General features: G+C 44.4%; 1 protein-coding gene across 2 annotated transcripts in view; it reads right to left on the minus strand.

The window, feature by feature from the left end:
* Efcab11 (EF-hand calcium binding domain 11) overlaps nt 1-18,975 on the minus strand; it is a 194,437-nt gene that overhangs the window by 18,466 nt on the left and 156,996 nt on the right. Inside the window, exon 6 of one of the 2 annotated variants that reach the window (XM_021179442.1) lies at nt 6,708-8,279. The exons of the other annotated variant lie outside the window; for it this stretch is intronic. Within the exon in view, the coding sequence (XP_021035101.1) occupies nt 8,201-8,279 (79 nt within the window). The 3' untranslated portion in view covers nt 6,708-8,200. Of the gene's footprint in view, nt 1-6,707; nt 8,280-18,975 lie in introns of those variants that run through there. 2 annotated transcript variants of the gene reach the window in all.

Consider the following 18,975-nt stretch of genomic DNA (forward strand, 5'->3'; position numbering starts at 1 on the left):
ATTGTATCTTATATCTTGGGTATCCTAAGTTTTGGGCTAATATCCACTTATCAGTGAGTACATATTGTGTGAGTTCCTTTGTGATTGTGTTACATGAGGTCTCTTCTTTGTCAGAAACCAACCAAAATCACTCAGCAGGCTGTGAACATACCAAATATCTAACCCAGAAGGCTGCCCTTCAGAAGTCCTGCACAGAGGCCTATATAATTGCCATAGTGCATGCGCGTGTGTATGCACATACTATGGTACTGATGTGGAGGTCAGAACATTTGGGAACTAGTTCTCTTCTTCCACTTTGTAGGGCAAGGGCCTTTATGCACCGAGCCATCTCCCTAGCGTGTGACACATTCATTTGGTTTGCTAATATGTCTTTTAATGTTACTTTGAGTTGTCATATACTGCCTTTGCATAGTTTTGTTAATAGTCTTACTGTAAGCTTAAATAGTGGTCTGATCACTATCACATACAAAGATCTGAATTGTTAACAAGTTTATTTAATTTTAGAACAGTTTTATATATACAGGGAAATTATGGAGACAGTACAGACAGTTCCTGTGTCCCTGGCTCTGAGCTGCTGTGGTCTTAGCATCTGGTGTTGGAGTGGACACTGGCCACAGTCAATGAATGTACTACTAACTAACTCCATTCAGCCAATGAACTATGATGGTTACATTCTGACTGACTAATGAAGAAAGGAAGGAGAGATGGAGGACAGGAGGAAAAAAAGGAGAGAGGGAGGGAGGGAGGGAAGGAGAGAGAGGGGGAGGGATGGAAAGAGGGAGCCATCCAACACTAGTCAGTACCAATGGGGAAAGCTTGTTAAAGAATGCAGTCAATGAATATGATGTGTACCTGAGTCCCATCCAGGCTATCATGTTCAGTCACCATGGCCTCTTAGGCAATTTTGGGGTTTCTCAGTCTTCCTTGTTTGGATGGTCGTGACAATTTTGAACAGAATGGTACAAGTACTTCACAGACTATCCACTCAGTTTTTAGAGGGCCCACTTTGGTTGCTTCTGTTTTGCTTATGTTTTTTAAATAATTACTAGTAGAGCTGCTATAACTATTCTGTATGGGCATGAGTTTTCAAACCAGTTGGGTAAAACACCTAGAAGCTTGGTCTCTGGATCATGTGATAAGTCCATGTTTAGCTTTCTGAGACTGTCTGACTTCCAAAAGGGCTGCACCCTTTCGCATTCACTCCTGGCAATGAATGGGACTAGATATTAATCAGCTGAAATAAAGAGAGAAAGGAGGGAGGGGGGAGGAATACGCACGAGAAGACTGGAGAACAGAGCAGGAGAGACCTGTTAGATAAGCCATTCACACCGAGCGTGCACAACTGCAGTCTGATAGGACATTTTCTTTAAGAATGGGCAGTGAAAGAAACATTCACAGAGATAATGGCCAGGAGGTTTCCATGGGATGAAAGGCATAAAGAGTCTTGGAATTTTGTTTTCTGTTGGCACAGAGAGGAACATTCTGCTGGATATACGTCTAGGTATTAGCTAAGAAGTGGGTCAAACGGAATTCTAAGTGGAACAATGAATGCAACTCTATTTATGGTTGTGATAGAGAAAACAGGAAGGAGAGGGAAGACGGGAGGGAGGGAGGGGGGAGGGAAAGGAGAAGAGGGGGAGGGAAGGATGAAGGAAGGGAGTCATCCAATACCAGTCAGTAGCAATCGGGAAAGCTTGTTAAAGAAATTGATTCAAGCACCATCTCTAAGACATTTGACCTTAGAAAGTCATTTAAAATCAAGCTTGCCTTCCTTATTCAGAATAAGAAAGATGCCCAGACCCGACTTCAGCCTTACAATGACTGTTGCTATGACAATACGTTTAATATATTTCCAGCCCCTTGGTCAAATTTTTTTTCTATAAATTCAATATTATTGGGATTGCTCTTTTTGAAGTGATTTATTTTAGAAAACTTAACTGTTTTGCTCTCTCCCAAGTCCTTAAGGATCAGCAAAGCATGAAGTGTGGGATCTATTTCAATTTTAGCTCATGTTTTCATACAGATTAATCTGTAGTTTTCTCTGAAGTTAGAACAATGTTCTCTTTTATTCGTATTTCAAACTACTTTATCAATTTAACCTAAGAGAATCTGGATTAGATACTATATTCTATTGGGTTAGATTGTTTATAGGCTCATTTTTAATCCTTGTGGCCAATCCAATTTAAATTTGTTTTTCCAAAAGGAAGGTCACTGTGAGCTGCTACCCTTAATGACAATAGATTTTTTTTTTTAAAAAATTATCATTTTTGCTTATTTATTTTGTGCATGTGTTCATGTCCATATGTGTGGGCACATGAATGTGCAGATGTGTGTGTGTGTGTGGGGGGACGACAGAGGTTGACATCAGGTATCTTTCTTAATTGTTCTCTACCTGATTTTTAAGCCAGAGTCTTTTACTGTATCTGGAGCTTGGGGGTTTTGCTAGACTGGCTGGCCAGTGAGCCCTGAAGATGTTCTTGACTCTGCTTCCCCTGTGCTGAGATTTCTGGTTCACATTGCCACACCAGCTTTTCACGTGGGTCTTAGGGACTGAACTCAGGTCCTTTTTTGCTTGCATGGACAATATTCTACCCACCTAACACTTTCACCAAACCTCTGAATTTTAATCTGTGTAGGCGGATTTTTTTTAAGTCTTTATTTCTGCAATATCAAAAAATTCAAAAATTAAAAGTCAAGAAAACGTAGCAACACAGCTTTTTTTCATTCATGTCAAATGAATGAACGAAGTGTACTGTGGGTACTCAGCAGAGTGGCTGGGGAAAGAGCTCATGTAGACTTTATAGAACAGAGAAGAACTGCTTCAGTGGGAAAGCACACCTACGCGAAGGTGCTTCTTCTGTGCAGAGCACTGCTAGAGCTTTGTTCTGAATAACGCCGCTAGGGCCTAAAGCACCTTTCTTCACTCTTGGTTGCCAAGGCTGAGTCTGGTTGATAATCGTTTGTCACTTTGGTTACTTCTTTGGTGGTCCATAAGGTGGGAACTGATTTAATATTTTCCATGGGAAACCCTTGACCTGGGTTACAAACAGTTGTGACTATAGAATACGGGCCTCTGTCCCAGCCAAGTAGGATAGTCTGTTGTCAAGGTGACAGGCTTCAGTACCCACCTTTGCTCTCTCCATGTATATAATTTGGCCTAGGCTGTTTCCTGAGATTGCTTTCTCATTTCTTAAATGAAAGAAAAGAGACAGCTGATATAGATCTCAACTATTTTAATAATAAAATAAAATACCCAACATTCACCCCTTATAAAGAGATAGCTGTGAAGAAAAAGCTGTTCATAGGTAAACCAATATTTACTGTTTATTTTCCTTTTTTGAACAGGGTCTTAATTAGCCTCATTTGGCTTTAGCCTAACTATGTAACTAGCCTTGAGCCCCTGGTCCTCCTGACTCTACCTTCCAGTGTTGGGATTCAAGTGTGTCCCACCATAGTTAGCTTTACAATAATTTTTAGTGAGATTGATGAGACAGGCTCTTCCTACGTAATCCAGGTTGACCTGGAATTCAGTATGTGCACCAAGCACAAAGCAAATCGGCTTCCTTTCTTCCCAGGTGCTACTTTAAAGACTTGTTCTACCATATCTGGGCTGGTTTTCTTGCTAATTTTCTGGGGGTATATGAAAGTGCATCTGTGAGTGTGTGCTCCTATGGGTATGTGTGTACTTGTGTAGAGGCACAAAGAAGCCAGAGGTCAACCTCTGGTCTTCTTCCTCAGGAACCATCCATTGTTTTTTGAGACAGGGTCTCCCATTGGCCTGGAGTTCACTGATTAGGCGAGGCTGGCCATTAAGCTCAGGGGATTGTCCTGTCTCTCTAGAGCTAGGGTTATGCACCAGCATACTTAGTTTTTTACTATACATTCTGGGGCTCGAACTCAGGTCCTCATGCCTGTGGGCACAGACTGAGCTATCTTCCAAGGCCCTAAGTTTTGTTTTTGATATTTTCACTTTCTTATAATCTATCTCATCAGATACTAATCCCAAGATTATTACAGTTCTACAGTGAACAAAGATATGTTGCAAGTTTTGTGTTCTTAGGTGACAGGACTGCATATGTGCCTCTGTGGTTGCTGGGTGTCATGGCAGGGGGAGTCATGGACGACATAACTGAAAATATAAATTGATAGCCCAATATTGCAGGCTTTGAATTGCATGTTACAGGGATAGGCACTGTCTGCCAGAAGAGACGGCCACTGAAATCTCCAGCACTGGAAAGTCATTTTGTCCCTGATACACTAGAGTAAAATCTCTTGGCAGCAGTATTCGCATGTGCCTTACACTCATCTTTATAAGCCTAAGCAAAAGAACAAGTTACTGGATGGAATTGCTGGGGAGGACTAAGGACATGGGCAGAAAGATCAGGATGGAATGGAAAAGAAAATCAGGAATGTTTTACAAGGACATGCTCGAAAGGATTCGGTGACTGAATGTCAGAGCCAGGGAAGATGGGGACAAGGGGAGACTCTGAGGCAGCTGGCTCAGATGACAGCTTGGGTGGGGGATGGGTGGGGAGGCTGTCATCAACAGAAATAGAAAACACAGGCTAGGAAAACAAGTTTGAAGATTGGGGGGAACAATGGATCTGATTTTAGTTCAGGGAGTCTGCTCCAAGGTGGGAATGTCTGGCTGGCAAGTGAAAACACAGGCCAGGCTGGAGTTGATCAGAGGTCAAGATCAAAGACAAAGCCTTGTGCACGGAGTCCTATCAATCAGGGGCATAAGAGGACTCCTGGCCATGCATGAAATCATCCTTGGGGAATGTGTGGATCAAGAAAGACTGGGCCAGTCATAGGATTTGCCATTCACATAGCCATTCACACTTACAGACTGGTTCTGGAACAGGAAACTGGGAAAGGCAGCAGGAAAATGGGCTCAGAAATAGCATGAAAAAATCTGTGTCATGAAAGTTGCCGGAGGCTCCAAAGGCCTGCCACCGCCTCAGACCCATGAGAAGGAGTGGTGAGCTGAGGTTTGAGAGGGGCTGGTGTGTGTGCCCATTGGCAGCTCACGGGTAACCACTGCAAGGTACGGTATCAGGGAAGCCCAGAGTGGTGCCAGTGAGGGGCTCAGAAAGGTCAGGAGAGCAATGCTGCCATTCTCCTGTGCCATCTCCAACTGCTGCTTCTTTTTCTCTTTGGAAAAGTCTTCTCTGCTGCCCCATAAATGCTAATGTCACCTAGGACTCTGTCCTTGGCTGGAAGCTCACGGTGGTAAAGGTTCTCTGGGTTTCAAATGACAGAAAGCAACTCCAGCTGGCTTGAGCAGAAAGATTTATTGGAAGGCTGCAGTCACCTCACAGGACCCGAAGCGCTAGGGACTCAGTCTTGCTCTCAAGCTCTAAGCAGACACCAAGCTGCTTCTCCTTTACCGTTCCCTCTCTCTGTCTATTTTTAAGCCCCTCTATGCTCACTGCAAAGCAGCTGCTTGGATTTTCCAGGCCTTGTGACTGAAAATATATGCCTGCTACCCGTTCTTGAGTCATATCCACTCAGCCACTCAGAGCAGCATCTCAACTGCACTCCCAGTCTTGATGTCCTCCAAGAGCCGAGACTGAGTTTATCATCAAGAACAGATGCCTACCTTTTAGGTCACCCAGGTGGCATCAGGCCAGCAAGGTGACACTGCACAGGCAGTAGTATGGGGAAACAGGTCCCGAGGCCAGGGAGAGCTCCTCCAAGATAAGGAAGAGGTTAAATCCTAAAAGCAAGGGTTAAGGACAAGAAGGTGCACGGGCAGCTAGCGAGCTTCTCTGTCACCCTCTCTTTCTTCTTTCCTCTGAGAGCTGGGGTATTCCTGAATGCCAGACTCCAGGGTGTACATCTTATTCAAAGAGGTTCCAGCCAGAAAGGCTGCCCAGGTCATCAGCTTCTCTATGCCCAGCTCTGGCTGCTTGTACCTGAGCCCCCAGGGGACATGTCCATATCCCCTCTGGGTGAACCAGAGCTGAGTGGGCTCAGCCAGAGCCTGTCCCTGGATGCACTGGATTGGGATCTGGCTGGATCAGGGACCAGTGCTTTTTGAGGAATTATAGGAAAGAGGGGGAATCTGGAGATGGTGTGGGTCCTGGATCCTGGCTGCAACCCTACCCTTCCTCCTTTAGGTTTTATAAATTAGCTCAGTGAGTTTCTTTTCTTTTTAATTTTTCAAAGTAAGTTTTCCTTGTGTAGTTTTCTGTCATTGAGATAAAATGTCTAGGCTAATCCAGTATGGAAGTTGCTCAGTGGCTGCTTCCAGATTCACCTCTTGCTTCCTGCATCTGCGGTAGGAAGTGACTACTCCCTTACTCTTGCTCAGGACGAGCAGGGTCCAACTGGGAGTGCAATACAGAAGTTTGGAACTCTAGCTGTTACTGAAGAACGGCTCTGTTAATAAATGCTATACATATATATAATAGATATAATGCATGTACACATATAATATATAAAATATATGTATGATATAATATATATATTATATAACACATATAATAGAAAATATGTATACATGTATATAACATATACATAATGTATATATAACACATTAGAAAAATAATATATACATTCAATATATATATATACAACATATACTATATATGTTGTGTATATATAGCATATGTATATATACCAACATACACTATGTATGTATATATGTATATATATATATATATATATACACACACACATACATACATACCATAAATATGATATTTAAGAAATCAAAAATATCTCTTTAATGTTTTGAGATCAGGATCAATGATTTGGTTTGTCTTATAATGAAAACACTTGCTGAACAAAGTCAGAAACTGGACTACTGTGCACAAAGTCATATATACTTCTCAATGATACCAGTAATTCATTTCTGCCTCTGAAATAATATTTCATTCAAGTTGAGAAATTATTTTCATTGCTTCTTCATTTAGTTTATGAATGTTTGACTAAGCCTTTAATTTTTAACAAACTCCATTTGAGGATAATTTTAGATTTATAGAAAAATCATGAAAACAGTAGAAATCCTATCTATCCATCACTCAGTCTCCCACACCATCACAAGTAGCAGAGGAAGCCCAGGCTTGGTTCATCTCTACCGTATGGTCCCTAGGGGCCCGTTAGGAGACCAAATTACATTTCAGTCAAATTACATTTAGTTATCCCATCTCTTAGGTTCCTCTGGTTTAGCATAGCTACAAACTTTATTTTTCTTAAGGCTATCTACTAATAATTTATATGAGCATGAAGCTTGTTGAATGTTGGCTGTACAAATTTATATTTCTACTTGATCGTTTAATGTTTAACACTTTAAAAACATAAATTGCATTAATTATACCACAAATGTTAATGTTGTGAAACACTTACAATGACAATGTCGGTATTTCAGAATTATCTTTAATAGATGCTGAGCTGTATGTTGTGACTTGATGTGATCACTGGCGCCCAGGGGCATGGCAGGGAGTGGAGACTCCTAACTCTAGGATGGCTGGAGCTTCAGGTACAGGGCAGAACTACCTAGAACCAGAAGTGTGTGGCAGAGGGCTGCCGGCCAGCTTCTCTAGCTAGCTTCTCTGAAGAAAGAAGCCCAGGCTCAGGTCCAGGCTATCCTAAAGGGAACCAAAGACCACACCCTTCTGCCCATTAAGACCCCAGTTGCATCCTGGACTTCTCTGTATATAGAATGGCTGATGGCCTAGCCAGAGCTGCTTCCTCCTAGGCTTTGTACACCGGTGCCCTGCGCACCTCTCTGTACCCCAGGCGCATCATCTCAGAGACTTTGTTTTCCTAGCACTAGCTCATTGCTTGGACACAGTAAGCTTGACGTTCAGCCAAGATGGAGCAAGTAAATGGCAATGACGCTGCTAGCAGAGCAAAGCTAACTCTTCCCGGAGCTGACAAGAGTGAGGGACCCATGCGGAGTTAGCAGAGCCTCCAACCCACAGGATGGAGGACAGAAAGCTGACAAGAGCAGAGAGGGGGAAAAACTCCAAACCCACTGGGTGGCAGGGCCAGCAATAGCAGCCTGACTCAGGGCTGCTGGAGACACACACAGGAGATTCCCATCTCTAGGTCCAATATCAGCATTCAAAAGCTCTAACTAAGAGTTTACTCACAAGTACACAGTTTCATACCCTTCCTAGATTGAGGTCTGTGAGACCTTCAACTAGATTACAATCCATCGAGCTGTCCAAGTAGTTCACAAGTGCCCGGCTCATTTTGACTGCCCATGGTTCATGGCGTATTCAAAGTCTCGGAAGCTGACGTGACCATCTGAGTCTTGATCTGCCTCCCTGGAAAACGACACAGGAAGTTAATCACACAGTATTCCTGTCAGGATCTCCATGTGAGCAGCACACTAGAACCTTCTCTCTCTCTCTCTCTCTCTCTCTCTCTCTCTCTCTTTTTTCGAGACAGGGTTTCTCTGTGTAGCCCTGGCTGTCCTGGAACTCACTCTGTAGACCAGGCTGGCCTTGAACTCAGAAATCCACCTGCCTCTGCCTCCTGAGTGCTGGGATTAAAGGCGTGCGCCACCACTGAACCAATCTTATCTCGAAGACTAAGGTTGACGCCTATGTTTCATTCCACGACAGTGCTAACACCTAAGGTATGAAGGAAAGAAGAGGTATTTATTAAAACCTACAGAAGCACACATGCAATGCATTTGAGGGCTGGACCTAAATGCATAAGCTATACAGGAAAAGGAGGAATAAGGGGCCAGGGCTGTAGCTGTTGACTGAATGTTTGACTACCACGCATGAAACCTTGGGTTTCACCCATAAGGCTGCATAAAACTGGGAATAGTGGGGCATACCTATAATCCTAGCACTGGGGTATCAGAGGCAGGAGGATCGGAAGTTCAAGGCCATCCTCATTTACATAGTGAGTTTGAGGCCAGCCTGGGCTATGTGCAACCCTGTCTCAAACAGAAGTAGGCATACATATTGTTCCAGTGGTCTGAAACATGACAAAAATATGTAATACACACACAAACACACACACACACACACACACATATATATATATATATATATATATATATATATAAATACACACACACATATATATATATATATACACACACATATATAACAAAAATGTGAGATAAAATATATGAGGAAACATGTTTTAGCAGCAAATTGTGATGGTAACCTCCTACACAGTCTGACATCCTATACGACACTGCCTTCACACCCCAGACTGCATAATCTTAGCACCAGTTCTGCGATTGGCCCAGTTTACAAACAGAGCTATTGAGCCTTATAGACCTTATAGGCTGTTTCCTAAGGACCTCACTGTTTGCTAAAAAGTAGTTCAAATGAAACTCTGAAGTAAGATCTCCATCATGGCTTGCTGTTGCCTCCCTACAGAACCAAGACAGCACCCAGAGAGAAGCTGCCCCACGGCTAACGACCACACATCCACAATTCCTGGCTGGCTTCACTCATCCTTGGAATCACCGTTGCATCCTCACAAGCGCATGCTAAGCTTTTCCAGTTCCTATGCAGACTGACGAAGGTGTGAGCCCTTGCCTGAGGGTGTGGGAAGCCTCTGAGGGGGTGTCCTTGGAAGCTCTGAGACCTGGGCTCTGTTCCCACAACAGGCAGTAGGGAATGGCACACATTCTAGGTGATTAAGATAAACTATACCGCCAAGGCACAAACAGCAGCAGCAGATGCGGTGGCGGTGGCAGCAATGGCAGCAATGGCAGCAATGGCAGCAATGGCGGCAATGGCGGCAGCGGCTCACTGGCTCTGTCACCAGTGAAAGACATGTCTGCTAAAGAACATCTGAAAGAGAAGCTCACAAAATGGTCCCAGTTCCTCTTGGGGACATCCTGAAACAAGGAATGGCATGCCTTCTGTGGGGCTCCTGTGGTATCAACTGTGACATGGGGAGTGGGGGTGGGAGGAGGAGTGGGATGGGCTTAAAAGCAAAGCCTGGCCTAAGCAAGAAAGCCACTAATCACTGTCATAGTTTTAAAGCAGGCTTCTAAAATATTGAATTCTTAAAATAAACTTTCTGAATATTTCATGCCAAAGTCTCTGAAGTCTGTAATGGGTCTGGATAGAGTGATGATAATTTTTCATTCTTTTGAAGTAGAGAAAGAGAGAGAGGGGAAGAGAGAGAGAGAGAAAAAAAAAATCCCACTTCTCTGCCCGAGGGCAGAAACCGTGTTGCAGTGTGTTGGGTTCAAATGACTGTGTACTGCGAAGGCTATCTGTCTGCTTCTATCTCTTGGTAAAATATACACAGTGATTTCATGCTGTACAGCACACGGAGGGTAATGTCAGATCTCTTCTAAGGGATTTAAAAATAATCACAGGATCGCACATCACTGACTACGGGATATAAACCATCTCTTTAATAAAATTAGATAATTGGAGAGTCTTCATATTGCCTAAGTATTTGATTAGATAAATAGCACTCCCTCCCTTTCTGCTCTGAATTGGTGTGTCATCGGAACTGTAAATCTCACAGCGTGGATAGCCCAGAAGTGTTAAGAGAAAATGCTTCTGATGATATTTTAAATGTTGTCATTCATTCATTGGGCCATTGGAAGCTTGTAGGAAAAGAAATCCCTTAGCTTATTTTTTTTCCTGTAAACAACCTATTGTAATTGTATTAATCTTTATTCTTGTCTTTGCTACTGCTTCCAACTGGAAGGTGGGTACACTGTCACCAAAAAACGTGGAAGGGGAAAGTCCATTTTTATGTCTTGAAGAGGGCATTCTGTGCCCACACTGAATGGAGAGATATCCGATGTATCCTGTTTATATTTAGAAGGAACAACATTCGTGCTTGTTCCTGTTTCACACACCTATGAACAGATCTGGCCATTTCATCTTGAGCAATGAGGAAATTGAAGTTTCAGGGCTAAGAGTTTAAAAGCTATGACATAAGGTTTCTATTACCAACAACAGTATTCTCCGAAAGATTGCGACACTCACTCTGGATCGCAGTGTGATGGGAACAGATGGGCCGGTGGGCAGAGCTGGAGCTGCGGCAGAGAGGGGAAAGCTGCCGTTAAGTAAATGGGACCGTCATTTCTGTTTACGGTGAAGCAAGCCTTCAAGCCTGGTTCTGAAGCAGGAACACACTGTTTCAGTGTCACCTGCAAATATTCTGCACCAAAATAGCTCATGACCTTTTACCCTGACTAGAAATAATCTCCCAGAGTGTGAGAGCTTTTGCTCACAGCTGGCCCCACCTCTTAGCTCATAGCCAGCAATGGCTGTGCATTAAATAAATGAATTTATGGCATAAAAGGAGCTGGGGAACAGGTGATACTATTATAGACAATGTACTACCTCCCAGGAGGTGCTGAGATTGAAATAAAGACTTTCTTACCACTTGTCAACGGTCAGGAAAGAAGCCAGTGAAATAAAACACAGGGAAGGGGCCCCCCTCTAAACCACCACCCAGAGATGCACGGGTAAGTCCAGTCCAGTCTCTGTGCTCAGCTGCACCATGCAAACAGAGTAAGCACAGGAAGAACCACAGGAGAGATGGGCTTTGGAAAATGAGGCTGCTGAGTGTGGTGGATGGACATCAGGCAGACAGGTAGATGTATTCAACAGAAGGCCCGCATGCAGCCAAGGGCAGCTGTGAATGTGGCTCAACATAAACTCTTAAGACGTAGAACATTGTGAATATGATAGAGCACACACACGCGTGCAGACACACAGATAAAAACAGTGTTGATTATGTGGGCCTCAAGGGTGACCTTTGGGGTTGGCAATGGTATGTCATGGTTTCAGAAGGTTAGCTGGCAGAGCTAACAGGTAGGACACATGTCTATGTTCAAAGCTTAGAACGAATGCCGAAAGGAATTGAGCTTACAGAGAGGTATGAGGGGAAAGTAAATTGTTGTTAATAGGTGCTTTCTAAAAAATGTAAGTCCAATAACATTAAAGGCCTTTCTGATTTGTTTTAAAATGCAGAATGGAGACAGGCCTGCCTGGAATTTCTTTTGGAAACAGGGATTCTCGAGAGTTGGCTGCTCTGTATGACTCCCTGTGAACAACCGAGGAGCTTTGGGGAGGACCAGATGAGGAGCACGAAAAGAGGGGTGTGAGGAGCTGGAGTCAGGGGCTGAGCAGCCTGAAGGGGCCAGCTGTCTGGGCAGAAAGAGTAGGGAGTGATAAGGCAAGTGGGGGGTGGTACTGTGCCCCATCAATCGAATTAACCCACGGGGAGAGCTGATGGCCAGATGCTCTCTGGAAATCTGCAGGAGTACTGAAAGGTGCTTAGGTTCTTCCGGGGTATGGAGTGGGGTTCTCTGCAACCCTCTCTGGACTCAGGGGTGCAGGAAGACCTTCACTGACCAGATACAACAAGACTTTCAGGCAGGACTGGACAGACCACCTGGCTGGACTCCAGTGGTTCATTCTTTTTTTTTTTTTTTTTTTTGAGACAGGGTTTCTCTGTGTAGCCCTGGCTGTCCTGGAACTCACTTTGTAGACCAGGCTGGCCTCGAACTCAGAAATCCACCTGCCTCTGCCTCCCGAGTGGTTCATTCTTATAACACACACACTCTTCCACCCGCTGTGGCACAGTAAAAGTGCCCCGCAGTTACTCTCACGAGCATGGGAATCATTGTTTTTTCTCCTTTACAAAGTTGGCTCCAGGTGATGTGGTGTGGCTTTTGGTAGCCAGAGTGGGTGCTTCTCTAACCGGAGACTGTGAGGCCTGAGACTCAAGGAAGCCAGCGTTTCCCACTGTGATCCCTCCCGAGGCAGACCACAGTGTTGTCTATTCATCTGTGAGGGGGGACACAAGGTAATTTGTGTGTGTTCGTCCCTGAGTGCACATGTGTGTGGAGGTGTGTTTGGAGGCCAGAAGGTGAACCTTGGATGCTGTTTCTCTTGCTGACCACCCAGGGCTGACAGACACAGGCTGTGAGGAGCTTGAGGGCACTGCCTAGAGTCAGGGCTGAGAGGACTGAGGAGCAACTTGTCTGAGCAGAAGGCAAACAGGGAGCCATGTGGTCCATCAACTGAATCAACTCATGGAAGCTTGAGCTGAGGGCCAGAGCCTCGGAGGTGACACCACCTTTTTATTTGAGGCAGAGCATCTCACTGGCTGGAAACTGACACCTGGGTTGGTGGAGGCTGACTACGCAAGCAGTAGGGGTCTGCTTGTCTCCTCCTCCCCAGTGCCTGGATTATAATAAACCTGTGCCATCACTGTCTGTCTGTCTGTCTGTCTGTCTCAATGTGGATTCTGGGGAATCAAACTCAGGTCTTTGAGCTTAAGCTTGCAAGGCTAGCACCTAACTGAGCTGTCTACCGAATCCCAAGAGTTCTTACTTTAATAATAATAAAAAAATGTAAATAGTGTTTCTCTAAAGTAGGGTTTCTTATATGAAACATTTCTATCAGACCGATTTCTTAGAATGCCCTGAAAACACTTTATTTCTTGAAAAAGTTGTTTTTGTTGTAAAATCATTTCCGAGTAACTCTTGGCAGGTTTCCAAAAGCAGATCTCAGACTTGAATACTGGCTTTTCCAAAGTTACTCACGGAAGAAAGAGCAACTAAACAGAGAACCAAAGCGAGAAAGGCTTATAGTTTGTATTACATTAAAACAATGTGATGTTCCTTATTAAAAATGGCATAAAGACTACGAAAGTGACATTTTTAACTGGAAACAAGAACGCAAGCTAGTATCTTCCTTACAACTGCAGTCCTATAAATAGCTATACTCATTTGAGTGGAAGTTAGAGGTTATATGCTAACTAGATTAGAGATGATGGGTGCTGGATGATTCTGTCCTAGAGCACTGCTGAAGGGCTGAGGAGATGGCTCAGTGGGTAAGGAAGCTGCTGTGTAACCAGAACCCACACAGTAGCACAGATCTGTAGGCACGGTGCCCTTTCAAGGACACGGGAGGCAGAGATAGGAAGACGGCAGGAATCTTGAGGGTCAGCAGCAAATAACAAACAGACTCTGTCTCAAACAAGGTGGAAGGAGAGACCTGCACCCAAGACCTCTGGCCTTCACATGCATGCCTGCACACACACACACACACACACACACACTCCACACACACACACACTCCACACACACACACACACACACACACACACAGTGAAAGAGTTCAAGTGTCCTCTAGCAGTCTATGCTTCTCTCTTTAGTCTGAATATCCCAGACAAATAGCCTGTTTCTGTGTGTGCAGATCCTCATCAGCTAGAGCAGGGCTCTAAACCTCAGCAGAGACAGTTCTGCACCAGAGTGCTGCATTATAGCAGCAGAACTTGACTCTACGCCGAGGAGGTTTAGCAGTGTCCCAGGCCTTTATCCATCAGATGCCAGCGGAGCAACCCTCGCCCTGCCCTGCACGGTGCCACTTAAACCTATTTCCAAAAATTGCCAAGTACTCCCGGGGCAGGCAGGGGCAGGAAGAAAAGCCAAGGCATCCTCGGTTCAGAACTACTGAGCTAAAGGAGCCGTAGTTTGAGGTAATAATTGGGAGTGCTCTAGCTAAATCCACATGTACTAAAATAATTGCCTTGGCTGAGGGATGTCTCTGTGAATAAAACACTTGACTTAGGAGCATGAAGACCCGAGTCTGAATCCCAGAACCCATATAAAGACGAGACAGGAGAATCCCTGAGGCCAGGCCACCCGGTTCATAGAGTGGTGAACAGTACCAGGAAAGAAACCCTGTCTCAAACGAGGAAGAAGGTGAAGACGCATAGTGGAAGCTGTCCTCTGACCTGTGCGTGTATACTACAGCATACCTGTGCCCACACTTAACCCATAATACATACATACATTCATGCACACACAGCAAACATCATACACACATGCACACACACAAAAGATTATGAAACAATTGTCTTAGCAACGTTTTTCTCAACAAGTGCTGGGGCACGTGCTTCCTGGATGGAGATGCAGAGAATGGCCCCAGGACAGCGTTTGGCCAATGGTTTCAGAAGGAAAAACGGAGTCCATGAAGACCCACTGCTCCTGCTGCTGGAAGCAGGGCTGCCAGACATCGCTGTGTTCCCAGCAAACACACTGACAGTAATTATGTGAGTCACTGCCATCATCAAGCAGAGTTTTTGGAAGCTGACACCGTATTTGGTTTTCTTAAAACATGAACGAGAAACACAATGTGGAAGCTAAAATTTAAATGAGAAAACTTTTTATGGGGGGCAGTTTTGGGAAAGAGGAAAGTGAGAGAGAATGTGTGTCTCTTTCTTTTTGGTTCTGTGTGGAATAATTTAAAGAAAAGTCAAAACTGCCATTCTATTAGGGACAAAACTGTCATATTGACAGAACGGGAAGAGTAAAAATTACCCAGCGAGCAAGGAGCCCCTGCTGGGGAAGAGAGGACCAGCCAATTGAAGATGCAGTAATGACAGCTTCCCCCACAGCAGCCTTCTCTTATGAGGACCCTGCCGCTTCTCTCCACTGGCGAGTTCGCCTCTTTGTTGATGAGAGTCCTGCAGGGCTCTGCAGCAATTGCCTTGGTAATGTGTTTATTAATTTCACCTTTTTAAAGACACACGTTAAAAAAAGCCACTCAGATACACAGGGAAGATTAAAGAGATGTGGGATGGTTTCTGGTCTTTTCTGGGCTTCTATATGACTGGCAGATGCAATCTCTTCACTATCCTCTTGGCCCCCTGTGTGCTCCCCTTAGACTCTGCACTCCACTATTACTCACACCGTTGCTGGAAACACTTTGATTCAGCCATGCCCCGCACCATGTGTCTTCAGTTATTTGCTGAGACTGGTTGCTTGGACACCTGGCATGTGTGTGTACACACAAACACAAAACGAAGAAGAGGAGGAAGAGCAGGGGGATGGAGGAGGAGGGGGAAGAGGAAGATGAAGAACAAGGAGGAGGAAGATTGAGGAGGAGGAGGAGGCATTGGCAGTGCTTTAAAGCCCTACAGGATCATCCTTGGCCAATCAGGTAACAGGATTCAGGGCATAAACTGGAATAAACTATTAATCTGTCTCTTGGACCATCAACTTTGAGGTCTTTGTTTTTGGTTCGCAGACAGTTCTAGTACCACTCACTGTAGCACTGAACTTGACAAGGGACACCAGTGCTGGTTCTCCCCTCGGCCTGTTTGACAATAACCTACATGCCAGCCTTTGTCACAGGCTACATTTGCAGCAGGGATCCAGGCTAAGACAGCTGAAGGGACATGAAGTGCGTTTGAATGGCGCGTTTACCTTGCCATCGGCAAGAGCACATCGTTTTGGATTCTTATTTAGTTGAAAGGGATCTCAGGACTTGAAACAGACCCGTCTTTAGCTATTTTTGAAATGCCTTTTAGACCAAATTAAATATTGCCTTTACAAAGACAGCTCAAGTTTGAAGTTGAAGACAACTGAGATGACAGTTATAGAAAAATCATACCAACAGACTTCTTGTCGCTGCCATATACACATCTACTCAGTAATATCTAGTCTGTCAACAAGAAAGGGTAATGGTATGACTTTAAGGATCTCTAAGTTGTCAAGACAACATGCACCTGAATATAAGATCCTTGCAGGACTATTTGGGAGATAGAGGTACTGGTGAGAACTGACTGAACAGCTTTAATTTTTAAAAATTTTTTTAATGATTTTTTTAATTAGGTATTTCATTTACATTTCCAATGCTATCCCAAAAGTCCCCCAGACCCTCCCCCACTCACTCCCCCACCCACCCACTCCCACTTCTTGGCCCTGGCGTTCCCCTGTAATGAGGCATATAAAGTTTGCACAACCAATGGGCCTCTCTTTCCACTGATGGCTGACTAGGCCATCTTCTGATACATATGCAGCTAGAGACACGAGCTCCAGGGGGTACTGGTTAGTTCATATTGTTGTTCCACCTATAGGGTTGCAGATCCCCCCAGCTCCTTGGGTACTTTCTCTAGCACCTCTATTGGGGGCCCTGTGATCCATCCAATAGCTGACTGTGAGCATCCACTTCTGTGTTTGCTAGGCCCCGGCATAGTCTCACAAGAGACAGCTATATCAGGGTCCTTTCAGCAAAATCTTGCTAGTATACACAATGGTGTCAGCGTCTAGAGGCTGATTATGGGATGGATCCCCAGGTATGGCAGTCTCTAGATAGTCCATCTTTTCGTCTCAGCTCCAATCTTTGTCTCTGTAACTCCTTCCATGGGTGTTTTGTTCCCAATTCTAAGAAGGGGCAAAGTGTCCACACTTTGGACTTTGTTCTTCTTGAGTTTCATGTGCTTCGCAAATTGTATCTTATATCTTGGGTATTCTAAGTTTCTGGGCTAATATCCACTTATCAGTGAGTACATATCACGTGAGTTCTTTTGTGATTGGGTTACCTCACTCAGGATGATGCCCTCCAGGTCCATCCATTTGCCTAGGAATTTCATAAATTCATTCTTTTTAATAGCTGAGTAGTACTCCATTGTGTAAATGTTCCACATTTTCTGTATCCATTCCTCTGTTGAGGGACATCTGGGTTCTTTCCAGCTTCTGGCTATTACAAATAAAGCTACTATGAACATAGTGGAACATGTGCCCTTCTTACCGGTTGGGACATCTTCTGGATATATGCCCAGGAGAGGTATTTTGGGATCCTCCGGTAGTACTATGTCCAATTTTCTGAGGAACCGCCAGACTGATTTCCAGAGTGGTTGTGTAAGACCCCCGAAGCTGGGCCTCCACTCAAGTCCCGGGATTGAGCTGGCCAGCACCCCAGTGTCCCCAGAGAAAACCACACCTGATGCAAACTGCAAGAGGTTTTATTATCAGCTAGCTGAGGACGAAGTTCCTCCATAGTGCAGGGCAAGGGAGTTTGACCCCGAGCGGTGACAGTAGGGGGCTTTTAACAGCTAGCTGAGGAATTGGGAGGAGTTGGGAGGTGAGTTGGCTACAGCTCCTTTCTGATGAGGGGGGGAGTGAGCTGCAGCCTCCTCTACAGCATGTATCTCCATGTCCTTGGCACAGGAAGGCAGGCATCTCTGGTTGTACAGTACAGAAACAAAAAGGTCTTTTGCTGGCTATAGAGAGCAAAGAGCTTCTTTCTAGCTGTATTTTTAAAGATCAAGGAAAACAAGCTTGGGGAACATCCAGGGGCTTACCTTCCAGGGAGAAACGCTCTAAGTCGGGGTCTCACAGTTGTACAAGCTTGCAATTCCACCAACAATGGAGGAGTATTCCTCTTTCTCCACATCCTTGCCACCATCTGCTATCACTTGAATTTTTGATCTTAGCCATTCTGGCTGGTGTGAGGTAGAATCTCGGGGTTGTTTTGATTTGCATTTCACTGATGATTAAGGATGCTGAACATTTTTTCAGGTGCTACTCAGCCATTTGGTATTCCTCAGGTGAGAATTCTTTGTTTAGCTCTGAGCCCCATTTTGTAATGGGGTTATTTGATTTTTCTGGAGTCCAACTTCTTGAGTTCTTTATATATATTGGATATTAGTCCCCTATCTGATTTAGGATAGGTAAAGATCCTTTCCCAATTTGTTGGTGGCCCTTTTCTCTTATTGACAGTGTCTTTTGCCTTACAGAAGCTTTGCAATTTTATGAGGTCCCATTTGTCGAGTCTCGATCTTACAGCACAAGCCATTGCTGTTCTATTCAGGAATTTTCCCCTTGTGCCCATATCTTCGAGGCTTTCCCCCACTTTCTTCTCTATAAGTTTCAGTGTTTCTGGTTTTATGTGGAGTTCCTTAATCCACTTAAATTTGACTTTAGCACAAGGAAATAGGAATGGATCAATTCGCATTCTTCTACATGATAACCGCCAGTTGTGCCAGCACCATTTGTTGAAAAAGCTGTCTTTTTTCCAATGGATGGTTTTGGCTCCCTTGTCAAAGATCAAGTGACCATAGGTGCGTGGGTTCATTTCTGGGTCTTCAATTCTATTTCATTGGTCTACTTGTTTGTGGTTATACCAGTAGTACCATGCCGTTTTTATCACAATTGCTCTGTAGTAGAGCTTTAGGTCAGGCATGGTGATTCCACCAGAGGTTCTTTTATCCTTGAGA

This window comes from Mus caroli, chromosome 12 (genome assembly GCF_900094665.2).
Source record: "Mus caroli chromosome 12, CAROLI_EIJ_v1.1, whole genome shotgun sequence".
Taxonomy (NCBI): domain Eukaryota; kingdom Metazoa; phylum Chordata; class Mammalia; order Rodentia; family Muridae; genus Mus; species Mus caroli.